The sequence below is a fragment of the Halyomorpha halys genome, unplaced genomic scaffold (assembly GCF_000696795.3).
Source record: "Halyomorpha halys isolate HHAL.00 unplaced genomic scaffold, Hhal_1.1 Scaffold450.1, whole genome shotgun sequence".
Taxonomy (NCBI): domain Eukaryota; kingdom Metazoa; phylum Arthropoda; class Insecta; order Hemiptera; family Pentatomidae; genus Halyomorpha; species Halyomorpha halys.
Genome location: NW_027111919.1, coordinates 297,020 through 316,771, shown reverse-complemented (window position 1 = coordinate 316,771; position 19,752 = coordinate 297,020). Strand labels below are relative to the sequence as shown.

At 30.4% G+C, this 19,752-nt stretch overlaps 1 protein-coding gene across 10 annotated transcripts in view; it reads right to left on the bottom strand.

Moving 5' to 3' along the window:
* The window catches only part of LOC106682909 (CAP-Gly domain-containing linker protein 1), a 457,329-nt gene that overhangs the window by 244,213 nt on the left and 193,364 nt on the right, over nucleotides 1–19,752 (bottom strand). For all 10 annotated transcript variants that reach the window (XR_010844045.1, XM_067049830.1, XM_067049832.1 and 7 more), the window contains exons 2-3: nucleotides 13,931–15,915; nucleotides 10,804–10,922 (exon numbers count right to left, since the gene is read on the bottom strand). Coding sequence is in view for 9 of the 10 variants with exons in the window: in XM_067049830.1 (XP_066905931.1) it covers nucleotides 10,804–10,922; nucleotides 13,931–15,915 (2,104 nt within the window). In the remaining variant the exon portion in view is untranslated. The remainder of the gene's footprint in view (nucleotides 1–10,803; nucleotides 10,923–13,930; nucleotides 15,916–19,752) is intronic.

Sequence of the window (19,752 nt, the reverse complement as noted above, 5' to 3'; positions counted from 1 at the left end):
AAAATATCCAATATTTATGTATGAAAAATAAATCAAGGAAAAACTCATGAAGGGTCACAGATGCAGTACTTATAAAGAGTTACTGTTTCTTGAACAACGGTTGTGCAAGGAGTGATTTGATCAGAATCACACTTGAACGCCAGATTTTTCTCTAATTAAGGGCGCTAACTTAATTAGGCTGGGAGGACTCCGCTGGGATCCAGAAGCGACAGGGTTGACTCACGGCTACAATAACAGAATAAATAATTACTTGTCACAGCCAGATACACACCCGGATCCTTGGAGTAATCCTAATATAAAATTATTTGAAAATAGAGTTAACACAAAATTTCATTCTAATATAGTTTTATTTTTTATAATGTGGGTGTAGTGGGATTCTAAGAATATTTTTCCAAAACATTCTAATTGATATTTAATAAAAAAAAAAAAAAAGATCTAACAGTTTATTATATTTTTTTTTTTACGAAAAAGAAGCTTATTAAATGAAATTCAGAGAACTTGAACTTATCAATACTGTTTTAGTGTTTTTCAAGTCAAGCTGCAATACTTCAGGAATATAATGATTAAAATTTATTTCAATTTTTGATTTTACCTACTCTAAAATACCCTTTAATTATACTCCACTTAAACATTTCGAACAGAGGGCCACATCCTCATAAAAGACGGAAAAAACAGGAAATCGCTCATAGATTCCGACAATTAAAACCCTAACTTGACAAAATTACTAAACTTTTAGTTAATTACATAAGACTTGGACTTAACGGATTTGAGTTTTGAGGCTCCACTAAACAACCGAATTCCTCTCGTATGGAATCCCTACAATACAAAATCCTACTTAAGACCTATACTCCCTACTTCGTCACAAATATCATCTATAATTTTGAATGTTCGACACTAACTAACCAAATATATCCTGCTTCCTTTTCAATACTTGATATTCTTCTGGTATCCGAAAAAAATATGGTCGAGAAATGTTATTAGAGTTTTACTAATGGGTAAATTCTCGACAAAACTGTGACATGATATTTAATAGAAGTCACATCACGCTCACTAGATGTATATTACATTTAATACAGTAATAAAGTTCAATAAATAAATAAATTAAATAACGGTTCGGCACGCCACTAGTCATCTTCAGTTTTTCTCTTTTCTTTTTCAAATTATATAAATTTTTGGGCAGTCTATTATGCAAGGCCCTACGAAATAATTTTTTAAAATTTAATTGTTTAAATTTTATTTTTGTTTTATTGACTTTTACTATATTTTATGTAGAAACAGTGCAGTGAGTGCACATTTAATATTGTTATTAGTCAGATTAAAAATTGACCTTAATTAAATAATAAAATAAAAACCTGTTAAATCTCATTGTCAATAGCTTTCCAAATTTATTGAGGTTTTGGTAACCTTATAATAACGGATTCACTTATCTGTTAACATTGTTCGTGAAGTATAGAAGCTAAGTTTCCTTAAACATTGTCTAACGCAAAAAGAATTATTCGATTCAGATAAGTCGTTCTTGAAATTAGTGAATTAAAATGAACAAGGTTTTCATATTAATATAGATTTTCCATAAAAATCAGTAAACCTAAATATTTTAAAAACCTCAACTTGAATCAGAAAACCCTTTCAGCTAGCAATTTATCTACATCAGCACAGACAGTGTGTCTTCATTGGGACATCCTTCCTTCGTTGACTGTCACGGCCGCCGTCCAACAACAGCCACAATCCAAACCCAAGGTTTAAAATGAAATTTCAACATTCAATTTTTTCGGAAAAAATAGAATTTATTAAATATATATTTTTTTCAGGTCCCCTAAATTCAATAATACATCGTAATTAGACGTAAACCATATAAATATTTCCAGTCAATCAAGGGAGATATAATAAAATCTGATATTTTTGTCATAGTAAAACATTGATTGTATTTTAAAACAACCGAAAATAGCTCGGGTTTTAGAATAATGTTATAAAACTTAAAAATAATTCCCTAAATCAACTTGTAGCTACAAGTAGATTTGTAAAAAAAAATCAGTATCAACCAGTATGAGAACTATTATCTTTAGTATATATTATTATACAATAATATATTATAAGTTTTTCGAATTAAAATATGTTTTTACATACATATTTTTATTACAGAATATGTTATTTATTCATAATTGAAAACGTCCTCAAGGTTTTTTATGATGATCAGTTCAAGAGTTTCAGAAACAAAAAATATTGGAAACAATTTTTAAGAACAAAATTTTAAAATTACCAATAAAAAAAAATTTACTGATTTTGTTAATTAAACCAAATAAAAGATTATTCCACACTGCTCATAACAAATCATTTCAGTAGATTTTAGAGGAATAAATTGAGAGATAATTTTATTAAAGAGGGAAGATTGTTTTAATGTGACACAATATTGTGACAGCTTTTCTCATATAATGGGTTTTTATTATATAATTTTTATAATACAATCTTTTGATTCGTATTTATTAAATTTATATATTTTCATAGAATTTTAGTAATTTTAATCAAGTTTTCAGCACTTATGTATTAATTTTTGTACCCTATCAATGATGAACTAAGTATTAACATGTAAATGATTTTTATAAAAGTTATATGTATATTTTTTCTATGTTCTTAGTTTTATTTCTAGCATATTTTATTTTAGCATGAGTCACCATAAAAGTAATTTTAAGATTTTAACTTGTATTTTTCATTTTAATTATAAAACAATTTAATATTTATTACTTGTAATATTTTGATTTGCTGATTGTTTTAGCTACTACCGTTTCAATAATGTTGGTTTTAACGAAAAAATGATGATGATGTTTTTATGTTTTTTGGTTCTATTTGCATAAAGTACTTCCTGAAAATAAATTTCAGACCAAATAAATGTTTTAAATAATGGGAAGACAAATATTTAAAAAAAAAAACCTCATCAACTTGCTTAAATGTTTAGATTTATCAGATTAAATGATAGATAATACAAATTATCAGAAAGGTTTCAGAAAAGATAATATATTGATTTTATAATTCTTTGGTTTAAAAAATGATGATTATTATCATTGGACAAGCATTTGATAAGGTCTGGTATGAAATAAAATAGCAATAATAAATATTAAAAATAAAATAATAAATGATAAATTACAATTTAAAAAAAATATTTTTTAGAAAGCCTACCAAATCAAAATAATTATTCACTTAACAAAAATGAAACTGGAAAGTTTTTCAAGTGTGATCTTTAATTTCGAGTTATCGTACTACAATGGAGTGGAATTTTGCTACCTAAAACCCACTAAATCTTTACTTTGCACACAATACTCGCTAAACATTTACTTGTGGTTAAAATTTAATGTTCAGTTAACATAAAGAGAATAAGAGAGCCATAAAAATAACAACGACGTCTTTAGAAAAATCACTTTTTTGACTTATATATTACTATAATATATTTAGAATAAAATTAATTTAATGAACTTCTCACAAACCATTAGTTATACCTCAGCCAAATATCGATGAACTTCTAGGCACAGTATTAAAAAAAAAAAATTCTAAACCCAAATTATCTCCATAGATTTGTATTATTTTAATCGTAGCTTATATACTCAATAAACACATATATTAAGGTAGCGGACATGTATGCCAGACCAAGATACGAACATTGAGGACTAGGTTACCTCGAAGAGCACAGACGGCACTGGGCAGACACGCATGCCTGCGACGAACCCCCACCAGCGACTGGAGCCTCCAGAGGTAACCGCCCACTGCAACGGGGAAACGTTCCCTATTCGACGGGAAATTTCCCCTTGGCGTAGGGAAGTTCTCCCTAGTTGTCGTTATCGACTCAGCTGACCCAGCGACCTGTCGCTCTCACCAACTGACTGGGTTGTCTAGACGTGCAAGCCTTAAAATAGAATAGTCCCAAACGCACCAATAATTCGTACAAGACATACATAGTCATGTATTTAACAACCGTCAAATGGAAAGAATTCGTACCAGGAGATAAAACAAAATACCGCTAAAGATTTTCATCACGTTCTAGCAGCTGCATTAAGTCAGCCAAAGTCTGGTAGGAAACGTAAGAATACATTTTTAAATATACTAAGCCCAAATAACTAAGTCTCACACAATGGTATGTGTCTATGTGAACAGCATATAGTACAAGAGCCCAAGACGAGAAAAAAGGACTTTGCCTCACCACAATTTTTGATTACTTTAAGGAAATCTATGTATAATTAATAGTAAAAATCGATGAGTCTGCCAATAGGTAGGGGGAATAAAAAATGGAGGCTGTTTCAAAACCTTAAAAAAACGTTAATTTTTCATTCGGAGCTCTATATCTTAAAAAGTAGGAACAACAAAAGAAAACCTAAGAGAACGTCATTTAAACAAGAGTAAATTTGCTAAAATATGAGCCCTAATAGAGTTATTTACATTAAATAGTTTTCGAGATATAACGTTTTAAAAAGTAACACTTCATAAAAATGTTTTATGAGACGTACTGAACGATCAGTAGTTAGTGAATTTACTTTGAAAAATGTATATCTCAAAAACCATTTGACGTACAGATGTCTATTAGCACTCAAATTAAAGTTAGTTTAATGAGCTATAAAGTAATTTATGATGTTTATCTTCGTAGGAGAAATAGTTTACATGAAATTCGCTAAAATATATTGATTTATGTTCGGACAAATTTTCATTTGCGAAATTTATATTCATATGTGAATATCATAAAAACTATTACCCCTACGAAGATAAGTGTCATAAAATACTTTATAGTAAGTTAAATTTCCTTTATTTTGAGTGTTGGCAGACATATGTGCGTCTTATGGATTTAGAGATATATTTTTTCAAAAATCCAACATTTTATACGAACAACTAGAAATTAACATTTTGAGAGTTTATTTTTTCAAATATCATAAAAACTACTACTCCTACAAAGATAAACATACTTAACTATTTTGTTATAAATTTAACTAGCTTTAATTTGAGCGCTGGCAGACATCTGTACGTCTAATTGTTTCTGAAATGAAGTTTTTCATAAATCAAACTTATTGTCCGGACAAGTATAAATCAATTTATTTAAGCAAATATCATGGAAACTACTATTTTTACGAAGGTAAAGGTCATAAACTTCTTTCTAGTCAATTAAACTAGCTTTAAGTTGAGTGCTAATAGACATCTGTACGTCACTTAGTTCCTGAAATATAGATTTCTCAAAATAAATTAACTAACTACTAATCTTTCAGTAGATTTTTAAGAAATTTTGCTTTTTAAAAAGCTATATCTCGAGAACTATTGGACGTAAATAGCTCTTTTAGTGCTAATATTTAAGAAAATTTACTCTTCTTTAAATAATGTTCTCTTAGAATTTCTAGTGTTGTTGGTAGCTTTTATGATATAGAGCTCCGAATGAAAAATCAATGTTTTTATAAGGTTTTGAAACAGCCGCCATTTTTTATTCCCCCTACCTATACTTGGCAGACTCATCAATTTTGACTATTGATTATACCTACTTTCCATTAAAGTAATTAAAAATTGGTGTGAGATAACGTCCTTTTTTTCTTCCCGGCTCTTGTACTCAAATACAGAAAGCCATATGAAACTAAGGTTGCATATTTAAGGAGTTTGTATGGCTGCAATGATACAGCTAAATTTTTGATAAAAGTAAATGACGGGAAGTGATATTATGTAATCGATTTTTCATATTTTTTTTAAAAACCGCGATAATTATTTTAATTAAACTGGCTATATCGTACAATCAACTGGTGTTTAATATCACTAGGTCTTATTCTCATTGAAACAGCATTAATATGGAATTAAAAAAAAAATTAAAAACTCTCTCTTCCTGTACCTGAAATTTTGTTTATTTAAAATAATCAACCATTTATAATTGTTAGTAATAATAGAAAATAAATAAATGTAAAAGGATCACAAGGTCAACTAACAAAAAAAAAACGGTATTCACGCAACTGGCTGACAGTCTGGGAAATCGGAAATACCCAAAAGGGCCGATCTTCCGATGCTATTCCATTGTACAACCCTATCTTTTGTTAAACTGTTATATTCTAGGTAGGAACAAAGTTTATGTACGTTTTTCACACTTAAATAAACTCTTAAATGCGAATTTTCATAGCAATAGTAGAAAAGATAAAAGTATTTTGTTTATTTGAAAAAATTACCCTCATAATTTAAAAATAATAAACAATGGATGAAATGAGAGAATTTGATGATTATTGTATTTCAATGGTTGTCATAACAATAGTCAGGTTTTACTTTTACTAATTTATATGTGAGATGTATAGAAAAAAATTTTTTCATTCGAGACAATAAAGAAATAGTTGTTTTAAAATGTAGGGAGATTAATTTCATCTCAACGTAGGGGGACAGAATCTCTTCCTCTCCCGTTTGATGATATAGAGGAGAGGTACGACACGAAAAAGACTGTAATGACGTTTACGACAATGTAAAATACTGTAAAAACTGGAATCTTTTCATTATATTATATTTGTTTCTGTCATGGCAAGATCGAGAAATGAACCCACCAAATCACGTAGGCGGTAACAACTTAAAAATTTATATATGTTTATATTATATATTTTCAAGTTTTATAGTTGGTAATGGTTTTGGATTTTCAGAATCAAGAATACCAATAGTTCTTTACTTAAAGAGTTATGAATAAAATTGTATTCTATCATTTTTCACTCTTATAATACAATCAATTGACGAAATTGAGAAAAAAACGTATAGACGTATTTTAGAAAATTACATATGTATAAATTATTAAAGCAGTGAAAATAATCTGTCAGACTGATTTTATCATTCATTTCAAAGGTATAAAAAAAGGGTAGTCCAATGTTACACATTAAATATCAATAAATACTTTTTCCAAAATTTTGTAGAATCGTTTAAAATCTAATGTTTTTTTTAAAAATAATTGTTTCATAATAAACAAATTTGGTAGATATATGCGTACTTCACGCCTGCAATATAGCGAGATACCGACTGCAAGGATGGACTGCTCTGCGGGTTAATCAACATTTACCCCTTCTGAAAAGATATCCATGATGAAGACATGGTACCTCGCCTTTCAGAACAAAATAATAATACATAGAGCCACCTTAAAAATCAGGGAAGAATAAAATGATGGTCGAATCGAGTGGTCGAGATCATATAATGATGTGTTGATTTTTGTTTTGTTTTTTATTTATTTATTTGTATTTACATAAAAATAAAAATACATCTAGTAAATTTGATGAAAGTTTATAATGGAGTAATACAGGAATATAGAGAAACTACCCATTGCTAGCACTATATTGGATGGTCTCGAGACCATCTTCTTTTCAAGCACCTCTGAGGATGTCAGGAATGGAAGTTGAAGCAAGGTTAGGGAGTTTATAGTGGAAGGATTGATTTGACTTTTTAAATCTATAAATAGCATTGACTGTTGTTTTTGTATTTCCGAGGTATTACAGCTTAAGCCAAGTTTAAAATATATTTATTTAAATTTATAATTAGTTCAGATTTCGATTAAAAATATTTAAATATTTATAACGATTTCTTGTTACGAAATTTTAACATTTTTTTCCTTTAAAAATATGATAGACAAATATAAAATTATAACCCTTCACTAAATTATCGATTGTTATAAAATAAATATTGAAAATATAAAGAATAATTTTATGAAGTTCATCATCCTATCAACTAAAAAGGCCTATATATAGGCTAAGTGTAATTAAAAATGTAATTAAATAATTATATAAGTTAACAGGCAGACGGAAATCTGCGCATGCGTCCGCTTAGTAAATTCGTATTAAAACAAACCTTTTATTTATACGACTTTCTATTTTAGATATCACATTTTCTAAAATATTTGGCTTTCCATTAGCTTTTATCTATATAGAATTTCTATATTACTACTCTTATTTCCAAAAATATGTTTTCAAACAAAAATAAATATTTTTCCTCTTATCTCTTCACATTAATTACCAAATCCATTCATAGCTCGTATTCATCCATTTTTTATAACTTGTAAAAATTTGAGATGGATAGTTTTTCATTTAAACAAAATTAATGGTACTTTAGAGGATTTTTTCCCCCAAAAATTTGCATTTGAGCCTTGTCATGATAAAACTTATCTGATATTAAAAACCATCAAATTTTGAATTAATATTTCGCGTTTAATAAAAATCACTAGAGCCGTTTTTGAGAAAATCGAAAACAAAATGAGAAAAATCTATTCTATAAATTGACACTTACGGTTTGTTAATTTTAACGAAAAGTTTGCTGTCATATTGCTCTCACATAAATCTGTCCTAAATAAGTAATTTCAGTCTCGTAAGACTTTACGAATTAGAGCTAGTCTGAGAGGACCTCAAAATGTTTTTAACACACAGACCATTTTTTGGGACTGGTTATTGAAACTCTAATTTAAAATTTAAAATTTTTCACAATCCCAGTACTTTCCCTTCCTATATATCTCATATATAGGTAAGTAAAAGTAAAAAAAAAATATTTTTTTTTCACTCCTGACAACTGAGACGAGTAAGCGCAACAGTGCTCCCCTGCACACAGCGGATCTCAGAACCTACCCCTTCAAATGCCCTTCAGGAAAAGAAAGGACTTTTGTATATAATATGTTTAAAATAATAAAGTTTGGAAAGATGAGAAAAAAAAGATTTAAAATGTATATAATTGGAGAAGTTAGTCGGGGGGTGCGGTCAGCAAAGAACAACATAAATAAACAAAACCATATTTATTTATTTTATGCCTTGTTTTTATTAAAAACAATAAAGAGAGGTTACAGAATAAAAAAAATAGATTTATGATCAAAATTCCGAAAAAAAAATACAATGAAAAAACATGAATGAACTGTAGGTAAGCATTCCAGCGCACCATAGTGGCAACTCTTCAAAGTTGTTAGTTCATCGTTTTGCCGCTAGGTAGAATGAGCGTCAACCAGCTGTTAGTAATTTTATCAATAGGCGGTTATTTCAAAATAACCATTTATATTTAAAATCGGTTGCATCATATAAATCTTACAAAAAATATTCTTTATGGCTTTAAATATCATACCGGCAGTGAATAAATATCAAATAATTGAAACATTAAAATGGGCAATTTTAAAGCCGTTATTTAAATACAATATTTAGTTTTAATTTTCTTAGCCAATTTTTCTTCAATATTCGTTTTTAAATCAAATTAATATTTTAATCTTAATTCCCCAATATTAATAGAACATAAATTATTAATGATATAAATGATGCATTTTTATCAAGTGTGGTTATTTTGGGCGGTATTTAAAATTAAATATTTCAAAATAACTAAATAAATTTTTAGTAAGTATATTTTCTTTTGAAAGTACAAAACAGGAAAATGCATTTGTATTTTCTTTAAAAAATACAATGTACTTTAACTGTAGTATTAATCTTTTTTTTTATTGTATCATTTCATCTCATTAATAATTATATAATGTTTTTTTTTTTTAAAGATATTCTGTTCTGTGATGAACCTTAGCATACACCCAAACTCTAGTGGTCAGGTTTGGAACTGTTAAGTTCAAGAGGAACCCGATAGGTAGCACCAACTGTGTATCTTTTAGTAGAAACTAAATTTGACTTAACATTTGTACAGATTTATCTTTTTAATACCTTTTTCAACTACTGGAAACAATAATAATTAATTAATGGGTTATCTAACAATTAATTCGCAAATTCTATAATCTGTGTATTTACACTGCTAACAGAGTGAAATACAATGAGAAAATAAACCGTATATGTTCCTTGGAATACTCATTACAATTATAAAATGTTATGTAAAAAGGACAAATCCAACAATTTTCAGAAGTATATATTTTGCAGTTTATCTGGTCTGGAAAATTCCATTTGGATGAAATTTTAGAGAAATTGGAACATTCAAAATTTTGTTTAGCATTGTTAAACAATTCATAACGAAAAAAACTAAAAGATCTTAGTTGCGACAACAAGAGTGAATTCAATAAGTGATTCACTCTTGTTGTCGATTAAATAAATATGTTAAAATTTAAAGGTAAAATTATTTCACCATTTCAATCAATAAAAAAAGTCCTATGTTTCCTTTGATATGCCATCTTCAGGGACAAAAATTTTTAGTTACACATTCCAGTACATAAAGATAAATTCTAAGGACAAGTTATACCAGGTTATAACCTCCTATATTTTTCCTTTTGTTTCTTGCACCTTAAAGAATTATTACAATCCTTCAACATGGACTTCATTACAATCCTGACTTCTCTACCTTAACTTCATTTGATGACAAACGTATTTTTACTAACATCTCCTTTGACATAACCCTTCATATTGTAGAGAAATACTGGACCATTATTATTTTTTGTAATTCTGGTTACTTTTAAATTGCAATAAATTTACATTCACCTCAAATAAATTGTATAAATAAATAAATTCTTTATAAGACTCTATATATAACTTTTTAATGTTTTTCAGGTAAGGCCATGGAAGACAGGAATTATGTTTTAGGGCCACCCTACACCTCATTTAAAACTTGCTAAGAAAAAGGAGAATTCTTTTTTTTTTTTTCATATCGTAGATTTGTAACAAGTTTTATAAGCATTGCTTGAAGAAAAATAAATTTTTCAAATAATATAAATTATATTTAAATTAGTTAATATATTGCATGTTCGGCGTGTTTAATAGATAGTATTTTATTATTATAATGAATAGTTACCTCCATTAAAACAACATATATGTCTTTAAAAAATCATTAAATTATTTATTGATAATTAATAAAAATAGAAAATTAAACAAAAATTGTACTCACGGGCTGAAGGTGACTGCTTCGGCTGAGAGAGGTCGCTCACGCTACTGTTCCTAGACGATGCTTGGGAACATGGCGCACCCTGGAGTGAAGACTCAGAACTTCTAATTCGGGTCCTCCGACTAAAAGATAATGGTAAAAAAAAATTAATAATCACAATAAATTAATAATTATGCTATAAATCATATAAATAAACAAATTTTAATTATTATTGTATGTTTACAATATTCATTTAGACTCTATTTACACAAAACATTGTTTTGACCCTTCTGTTAATCATTATTAGTTCATTTTTTAAATTTTTATTTTATTATTACTATTAGAAGACACCTTATGATTTATAATTTGTTAGGAGAATTTATTTGTTGTTGTCTTTTAATTATTGTTTTCAAGTGAATTTTCATTTAAAACTTGTAAGTACGTATATAAACATTAATTGTTCTTTCTTGGCATTAACATCTTTAGATCTTTTTTTTCTATTCTTTATTTTATTTTATTAGAAGTTAGTTACCTTATGATTTATGATATGAATGATAGTTTCATTTTATGTGTTTTCTTTGTTTCATTTAATGTGTTTTATTTATTTGTTTTCTTTGAAAATAGACTATTATTGTACGCCTATAGGATGCATTCTAACTTTATTTCCTTTTTTGATAAGTAGTATTGCCTAATTTATTCCAATTTATTAAAAATTTCAAAAATTTAATTTTTGAATTTTACTCTAGAGCACTAAATTCCATTTTAAATGCCCTATATATTGTTTTAAAAGTTTTTGTTCCAGAATAAATAAAGAATAGTATAAAATAAAAATAGTGTCGGCAAAATATGTCTATATTATTTTAAACTATTTAAAATTCAAATGAGTAAAAGATATTCAGTAAAAATTAAAATTTAAAATTTTCCTTATGACTTTATTGTTTGGATATAAATTTTAAAATCAGTTTATACATGTTTCGCTTTTGCGGAATAAACTAAACGATTTTTACAAATGTATATTTTATCTTTTACATATAAGTCAATTCTTGAAATTCTTTCAGTTCTGTGCAATATATATATATATATATATGAGAAAAAAAAATAGCTTCCTCATGATATATATCTATTTTTTCCAGTAAGATCTTATTTTATTTACTGAAAATCATGTTGATTTCTACCTTTTCTACAAATTTCTATTAAGTACACAATTAACTGTATTTGTATATGAGTTAATTCTTCGTGATGTATGACTGTCATTAAACTAATCACTCTAAGCACGAAATTATGAGGGCTTAATAATTCATAAAGCTAAGTTTTTATTGGCGTAAGTCAACTGTGCAAACTGAGATAAGGGTACGATTACTCTGAGTCGGGTCATCAGAAGCTTCGCTGACGTGGCCAGCTCAGAAAAGTACAAAGAGATGAACTGGTAATATGTAGTTTTTATCTGTTATTCTTCTAGTTGTAATTACCTGATAAATATTATTAGTGATATAAAATAGATTCCATATCGCTTACTAAAAGAGAGTTGTGACTTGAGAGTTATAACGTTAAACATATTTATTAGCTTGGAATTTATATAAAAACTGCAACTCTTATGGTCTACATGAACCTCCACCCAGGTTTCTCCGCCAGTCAGATAAAATAGTTTTCTGTTACACTGCAGTAGTGAGTCAACCCTGTAGGTACTGGAGCCCTCCTGAAGTCTACTCAGCCCCATAAATTGGGTGCCCTTAATTGGGTAAAAATCTGACGGTCGGGCGAGATTTTGATCAAATCACCTCCTTGCACAACCGTTGGTTTAGTAATAAATAGAGTTGTGAGACAACTTAAGAAAGTAAAAATATTGTATATAAAACAAATAATATATAGGAAATTTAATTTTCAGAAAATAAAATAAAGCAAATTAGATGAAAAAAGGGAGATAGTGAGAAAGCTATAATACCCTATTTACTAAGCATACCTTATTTATCTGAATTTGTTTATTTTAATGTATTATGTTTAGATGTTAATAATTGATTATATGTTATTTTGTATTTATTATTTTTTTTATGTTTATGAATCATTGTTAGCGACATATTTTATTATTATGAACAAAAGTCCGAACTTTATTATTGTAAAAAAGTACAAATATATAAAATTTTGTTTTTATTATAATTTCATCTTGACTGATTACTAATTTAAAAAAAAAGGTTTATTACATAAACCTCCGGTTACATACTAAAGAGAATAATCCTGCTTTGTCCTTCCTAAGGAATGTGAACACATCAATTAAGCTTGTAATGATCTATAAAAAGACAACAATATATTTTTATTGTTTTAGGCTTGAAATAACTGTAGTTATGAGCAAAGTTGTCGTTAAATACATTTTCTTAGATGAAAACAGATGTTATTTCAGCATCGAATAAATAACTTTGTAAAACGAAACTATCCACTTTTCTATTTTTCTTTAATAAAGACCAACAAAAATTAATGAAATATAGGGGATTTATTTTTCGATAGTTTAACAGTAGTATTTGGTTATGATTAAGTTATAGTAAATGTTAGTAGAAGACTTTCACTACTAATGAAAAAATATTTAATTTAAATCCAACTGAAAGGGACTAATAATGTAGAAGTTTTTTTATTTCTCAAACTTAACGAGCCTTTAGTTTGGTGAAAAAAGTAGAAAAAATAATTATTGGATACAATTTCGATATTTTTGTTACTGCTTAAAAATAACTTTAGTAACTTATTAACAGTTAAGTATGCCGAGAGCTCCAGGTAGCACTCGAATCAGAGTTAATTGCTACCAGACATAAAATAATTAAATATAGCATAAAACTAATATTAAAGACGTCTACCCAGCCTTAGCAGATTATGTTAACCACAAACTCCACTCAATAAATCTTAGAAGGATCAAGGAAGACAGTGGATTGTTCGGTTGGGAGTGAGCGAAGCCGTGCCAATTGGACCCTCGCCACCCTTAGAGCCCGTCCCCTAGATTTGAGGTATACTTACATTTGCCAATAAGTATTTATATAGTTTTAGGGAACAGGAATAGATTCCCATGCACATAAATAGATTTGGAACTCTAACGGTGTGAATCTACAATATGTATTTTTCGATTTATTTTAACGTCTATTCTTAATTGATATATGGCATTGTTAGTTACCTCTTTGACTTGATGGTAGTAATGTCCCTCAGCGACCTGGTAGATATGGACTGAGCCGAAGACAGACCACGGGAGCATGGAGCCTTCCTAGAACCCGCGGAGTAGTCTTCCAAACGGCCCGTCGGAGGAGCGTTCTTCGGCACGGCCATTCCGGAGAAGACCTTGCTCTTAACCTCCTTCAGCTTCGGATTCGTCTTCTCCTCAGCTTGACCCTGCGCGATTTTGTTCATCACAGCGTCCCACCGCCCTTTCTTCACCGGCCTGCTGGGCGCTCTGTTCTCTTGGTCTTCGTCCTTTCTCGTGTTCGATGATGAAATCATGATCTTTATCTTAGACACTACGTTCCTCTTTGGTGCTTTGAACTTCTTGACTTCTGTGTTGTCTTTGGTTGTCGAGTCGGCCACTTTGACCTCTTCGACTTGTTCTTGAACTTCCATAGCCATGAGATTCTTTATTGTATTTACTTGCTGTTCGATGAGACTTGAAAATGAAGTTGGTGATATCTTCTTGAGACTCTGGTCAGACTTGGAAGAAACCGTTCTTATAGAACCCTCAGGTGATAGGGGTCTATCATCCTCTTCTTCTTTTATCCAACCATTGTCCTCTGGTCGCTTTTCAAGGTCGGAGTAGATACCGCTCGAATCCATTTCTTCGTTGCTGGGTGAGAACCTTTGAATCTGTCCTTGTCCTCCGAGGCCAGGTTGCACGCCGTACAGCGTACCGTCTATAACCTGTGCCCGCCTGTGACCCCACTCCTCCGCCATGTCAGCATCGCTCTCAGTAAAGAAATCGGAATCTGTCATCGGATCTAACCTAGATTTGACGGACCTTCCTTTTCCCGAAGGCGAGTGCTCTGGACCCCGACTAGCAGGTCTGCTCCATTCACCATCCCCTTGGTAGCCGTTATCTAGGCTGGTGATACTGGTAATGCTGGTAATGAAGCTATTGGGTGCTCTAGATTTCACTTCGAAACTTTCCGTCTTTTCTGTACTTGTTTCTCCAGCGCTATCCAACGGAAGATCTTCTAGTGAAGGAGTCCTATCGACTCTACTGTCCTTTTTGCTCCTCGCACTGCTCGAAGCAGAGAGAATGTCCGTCTTTTTAGAATGCAAACTTTCACTCATCTCTGATGTGTCAGGTGGTAAATCGGCTAACTTATCGTCCTTTATCTCGTCTTTGATTTCCATAGAATTCCTTTTGTCAGTAGAATCCAGCGCCATATCACTGAATTCGACATCTTGTAGCATGAACGAAGATAACTCTTCGGCCGAAGGGCTTCTTTCAAGAGGACAGTTGAGAGTAAAATCAGACATCTGGTCAGGGGTAAGGATGCCGAGGCTCTCGTCCAGTTCGAATGAAGAGTGTTTACTTGGCAGATCCATGGTCTTGGGGATGAGTGAGCCAGCAGAGGAAGAATGCCTTGAGCTGAGTGGGGGGCTGCCCGGGGTCGAGCTCTGGGACTCGATCCCGAGCAGACTGTGAGGGCCGGAGGACGACACTTCGCTGATGTAGCGGACCTGGGGCACCAGAGCTACCTCAGGCTCTGGAACAAGATGACCTCTTCTCGGTGGACAGCTGAAGTACCGAACTCCCTTCACAGCGCCATCATGCTCGCCATCTTCTGAATCCAACTCGATACCGCACCAAAGTCCTTCGGCAAAGTTGCAACTCCCGTAATACCTGAGGACTCCTACCTTAGACCCTGAGGCGATGACTCTCCTTCCAATATGCGCCGCAGATACTCCTTCTTCTTCGGGAGAACAGCCCTCGCTCTTATGACAAAACTCTTGGAGTGGTTGATAAAAACCTGAAGGTCTCTTTCTAGTGTTTTGTCCGAGGAAACTCAGGAACATTCCAGAACCCGGCCTCAGCTTGGATTCGGCCGATAGGTGCGCCCGAACTTTGTTGGAAAGGCTTGCCAGTCGTGATAAAGACCTTCCTCCTCCAGTCTTTCCCAAAATGGGAATCTTGCTCTCCTGACCTCCCTGGGAACAAACAATATTCAAATTAATCACAGTGAATGGACAGTTCTACGTTAAAAGTTAATAATAATAAAATTATTCTATCTAAATAAGTTTTTTAAATATTATCTAAAGAGTAAGACAATAAATACATGAACTATATTTATGTTAATTAGCATATTAGCAACTGTCTTGAAAAGCATTGGTAATTATCCAATCACAGTTTAATACTACAAGAATTATCTAGAATAAAACAAATGATAGAAACTGGTAGATATGATGTTGGTACCAATATGGGTATAATAATAGTACTCGTCTCCATCATTCATATAATTCTAAGCTATTTTTAAACCGCACAGCGCATGGACCCACCCACCAGTATGTTGATAGTTTTGACTCGTCTTGGTTAGGAGTTTATAATGGAAGTATGGGTATAGGAAAAACGAGTTACACATCGAAATCAAAATTCCATAACCTCCTAACAACATTTTTATTCTAACGAAAAGTTCTTATTGAATTTTAATGTTTAATGGATTTATAATCCATGGCAGTTAAAATAACCAACTTAGAACCAATAGGTAAATATTTTATTTCCAATTTTGTCTAAGTTTGCAACTTAAAGGCTATAAATCAATCAAATCGCCTAATAGCGTGCATTCATAATTCCCTACTTTTCGAAAATAAAGTATGAACCTTTAAAGATCCCAGTCACACAAAAGATATGGACTGAATAAGGCAAATGCTTTCGTGACGATTGTAATAACATTAGAGTTCATTCAGGGGAGATCGTTCTTTGAATGAAGGTCACCTATCTTTAAACTTTTGTTGCAATAGGTCTCTTTTCAATAAAGAACAGCTATGGAATTCCATAGAGTCGGTTTTCTTTTATTGCGAATTTGTGACTTTCTACTGACTCGAATTATTATTGAATATTTTTTTTTTATATTAATTTTATACTTAGGCCCGGCGGAAATTACATGGTTATTGTATTGAAATGATTTTCTTTTAAAAAATGATAATATAGGGGTTTAGTCTCGTGTAAAAAGACTCCCCTATCTATTTACAACATTTTTATTATTGAATAATTTTAAATAATAAAAATCAATTTTAGAAAAAAATTAATAATAATTATGTAATTGAAGAATTAAAGAAAAAAATTAACAACATATATTTTTAGAGTTAATAACACAAATAACTGACTTATATAGTAAAAGAAACTATTTGAGAAAAAAATAAAATAAATAATAACTTTATTAAATAAATCAAATTGTATCCATTTTTAGTCTCAACACTCTTCATTATAATAATAGTCCAACTTTTCGGCCAAATCGGCAATCCTCAAGAACAATCTTCAAATACAAATTCTCACCTCACATCAAAAATTTAACAATGTTTTGCAGGCTATTCTGCCCAGGTCATCAATTATAAGTCAAAATCACCCTATTTCAAAAACTTTTAATATTTGATTAATCAAAACTATCACTTTCAAATAAAAAAGAATTTGTTTAAATGATGATCGAAAATTAAAAGTTTTAAGAATTATTGGAGTTTTGAAAAAAATTGTGTGATTTTGACTTATAATTGATGACCTGGGCAGAATAGCCTGCAAAAAAATTTTAAATTTTTGATCTGAGGTTAGAATTTATATTTGAAGATTGTCCTTGAGGATGGCCGATTTGGGTAAAAGTTGGACTATTAATATAATAAAGAGTGTTCAGACTAAAAAAAGATACCATTTGATTTCTTTAATAAATAAATACCAATATCAAGAAATGGAAAAAAAATATATATAAATAATAACGTTAAAAACAGGTAAATACAGATTTTAAAACAGGATTTCTTGCTTTAAATTTGTCTGTATTCTAGTCTTCAAGATGAAGTTGGATTTCGTACGTTGTAAGCTATTGAAGCTTTAACTGCTGGTAACTAGGAATGGAAATTTTGTAAAACAATTTATGATAAATTAATCTACTTCCAATTGTAGCCCGCAATATAACTGACTATTTCATTTAAATAAAGGGGTTTCTACTGTGAATCTTAGGACTGATTTAATAAATAAATTGTATTACAATAAAATACGCACCTATAAATTAATTACAATCAGCAAATGAGCTGTACTATTCAGGCATTTCACGGGAAGGTATGAGAGAGACAGCACCTTACGCCGAGTTACGTAAGGGATGTCATTTGTTGTCATCTTTCGTACAAATTCTTTGAAATATCCATTTAGTGCGGCGTGAAACTGTTTGTAAGTTATAAGAATGTGGTTCGTTATAGTCGGTGTACATGGTCTCGTTTGAATCGTACAGTGGTGAGTCGTTGCCAGTCTCAAAAATTGTAATTAAAAATTTTTTTTGGAAGTCCATAGGTTTTAGTAGGTAATTTTATACGTTATCTCTGGGAGATAATTTAGAACGTCTGTGCAGTATAGAATATAATTGTCTTAGGAGAAATTGAGCGTTTTACGTTCTGTCTTAACGTATGATCCTCATGTAACTTTCGGTCATGATAAAATTAAAAATTAAATATGAAAAGTTTTCTTAACAAAGTTTTACAAATAGAAAATTCCTAATTAGAAGGAAATATTAGTCTCATTTCAAGTATATGACTAGTGAATCGTCATTAGATGTCAAAAGTAAATTTTAAACTTATTTTTAGGTAAGTATAATCATCCAATTTTAAAATTTATCTAAATAAAAAAGAAGGTGGCATCGAGACCTTCTAGTGTAGAAATATGATTAGAGTGCTACCAATGGGTTGTTTTCTCACAGCTGTATCACTCCATTTTGATCTTACATCAAATTCACTTAAAGTGTTTTTATGTAAATATAGTTATAAATAGCAATAAATAATTAAACAAAAAATTGTAACAGTATTTTTAAATTTTTATGAAAGAAAAAGGATCATTTCTACAACACATTTAATCAGTTTACTTCGTTTATACCACAGTGAATGTTCAACAAACGTATGAATATATATGCAAACATATAATCGCGAAATTAATGTATTTTTCAGGAAAATAGAAACACAAAAACTTCGCTCTCCCAAATAGCATAGTCTGTCAGCGGTTCATCAAATCACAATCGTAGTAAAAAGTAAACCAGAAATAGCACATCTCACATCAACAGCCTAAAAAAAGACAAACTAACTCGAGACATAAATGAAAAATGTCACTTGATATAGCTATTACAAGACTTAGCCAAGGGTTCGTGACCGACTCGAGCCGCTGGTTCTCCATATTGATCTTTTACCTCACAAGATAAGAAGCAATTAGCCACGGAGTCCCGGCTACGGTTATTTAGATACGTTGACCTCGCAGGAGCATCTTTTTGAACCTCGTATCTTCCCGATACGCATATCAGGGCTGTACCTCAATATATCCAGTTTTTTATTTCTTTTAAATTACTATCTATGGGAGGAAATACTCTTAACATATTTTCCTTAAAAACTTCCTTATTTATTACCAATTTAATAGTAGATCATCATATCACAAAAAAAAGGGCTTCTTATCCTAAGTGAAATTCCAGTCCGACAAAACAACGAAAATAAAAAAAGTTGGAAAAAAAACTTAAGTCTTCAGTAGTTGCTTCTTAAGTTACCTTAAAACGTGTTTCATGTCATTTATATTTTGGGTTTTTTTTTGTTTGTTTTTGCAGGTTGTATGAGTTTGATTTTGAAAGCGTGAAACTTGAAGAGAAAAATATATTTCCAACCATCAGCCTTCGTAGTTGTTACTGTCAGAACTCTTCGTGTTGTGAATGTTCTTCCTCAAGAAGATTTATATGTAAATAGTTTTTGTATAAACACAATATAACCATTATCGTTTATTAATGTAAATTTATTTTAATTGAATAAATTGGC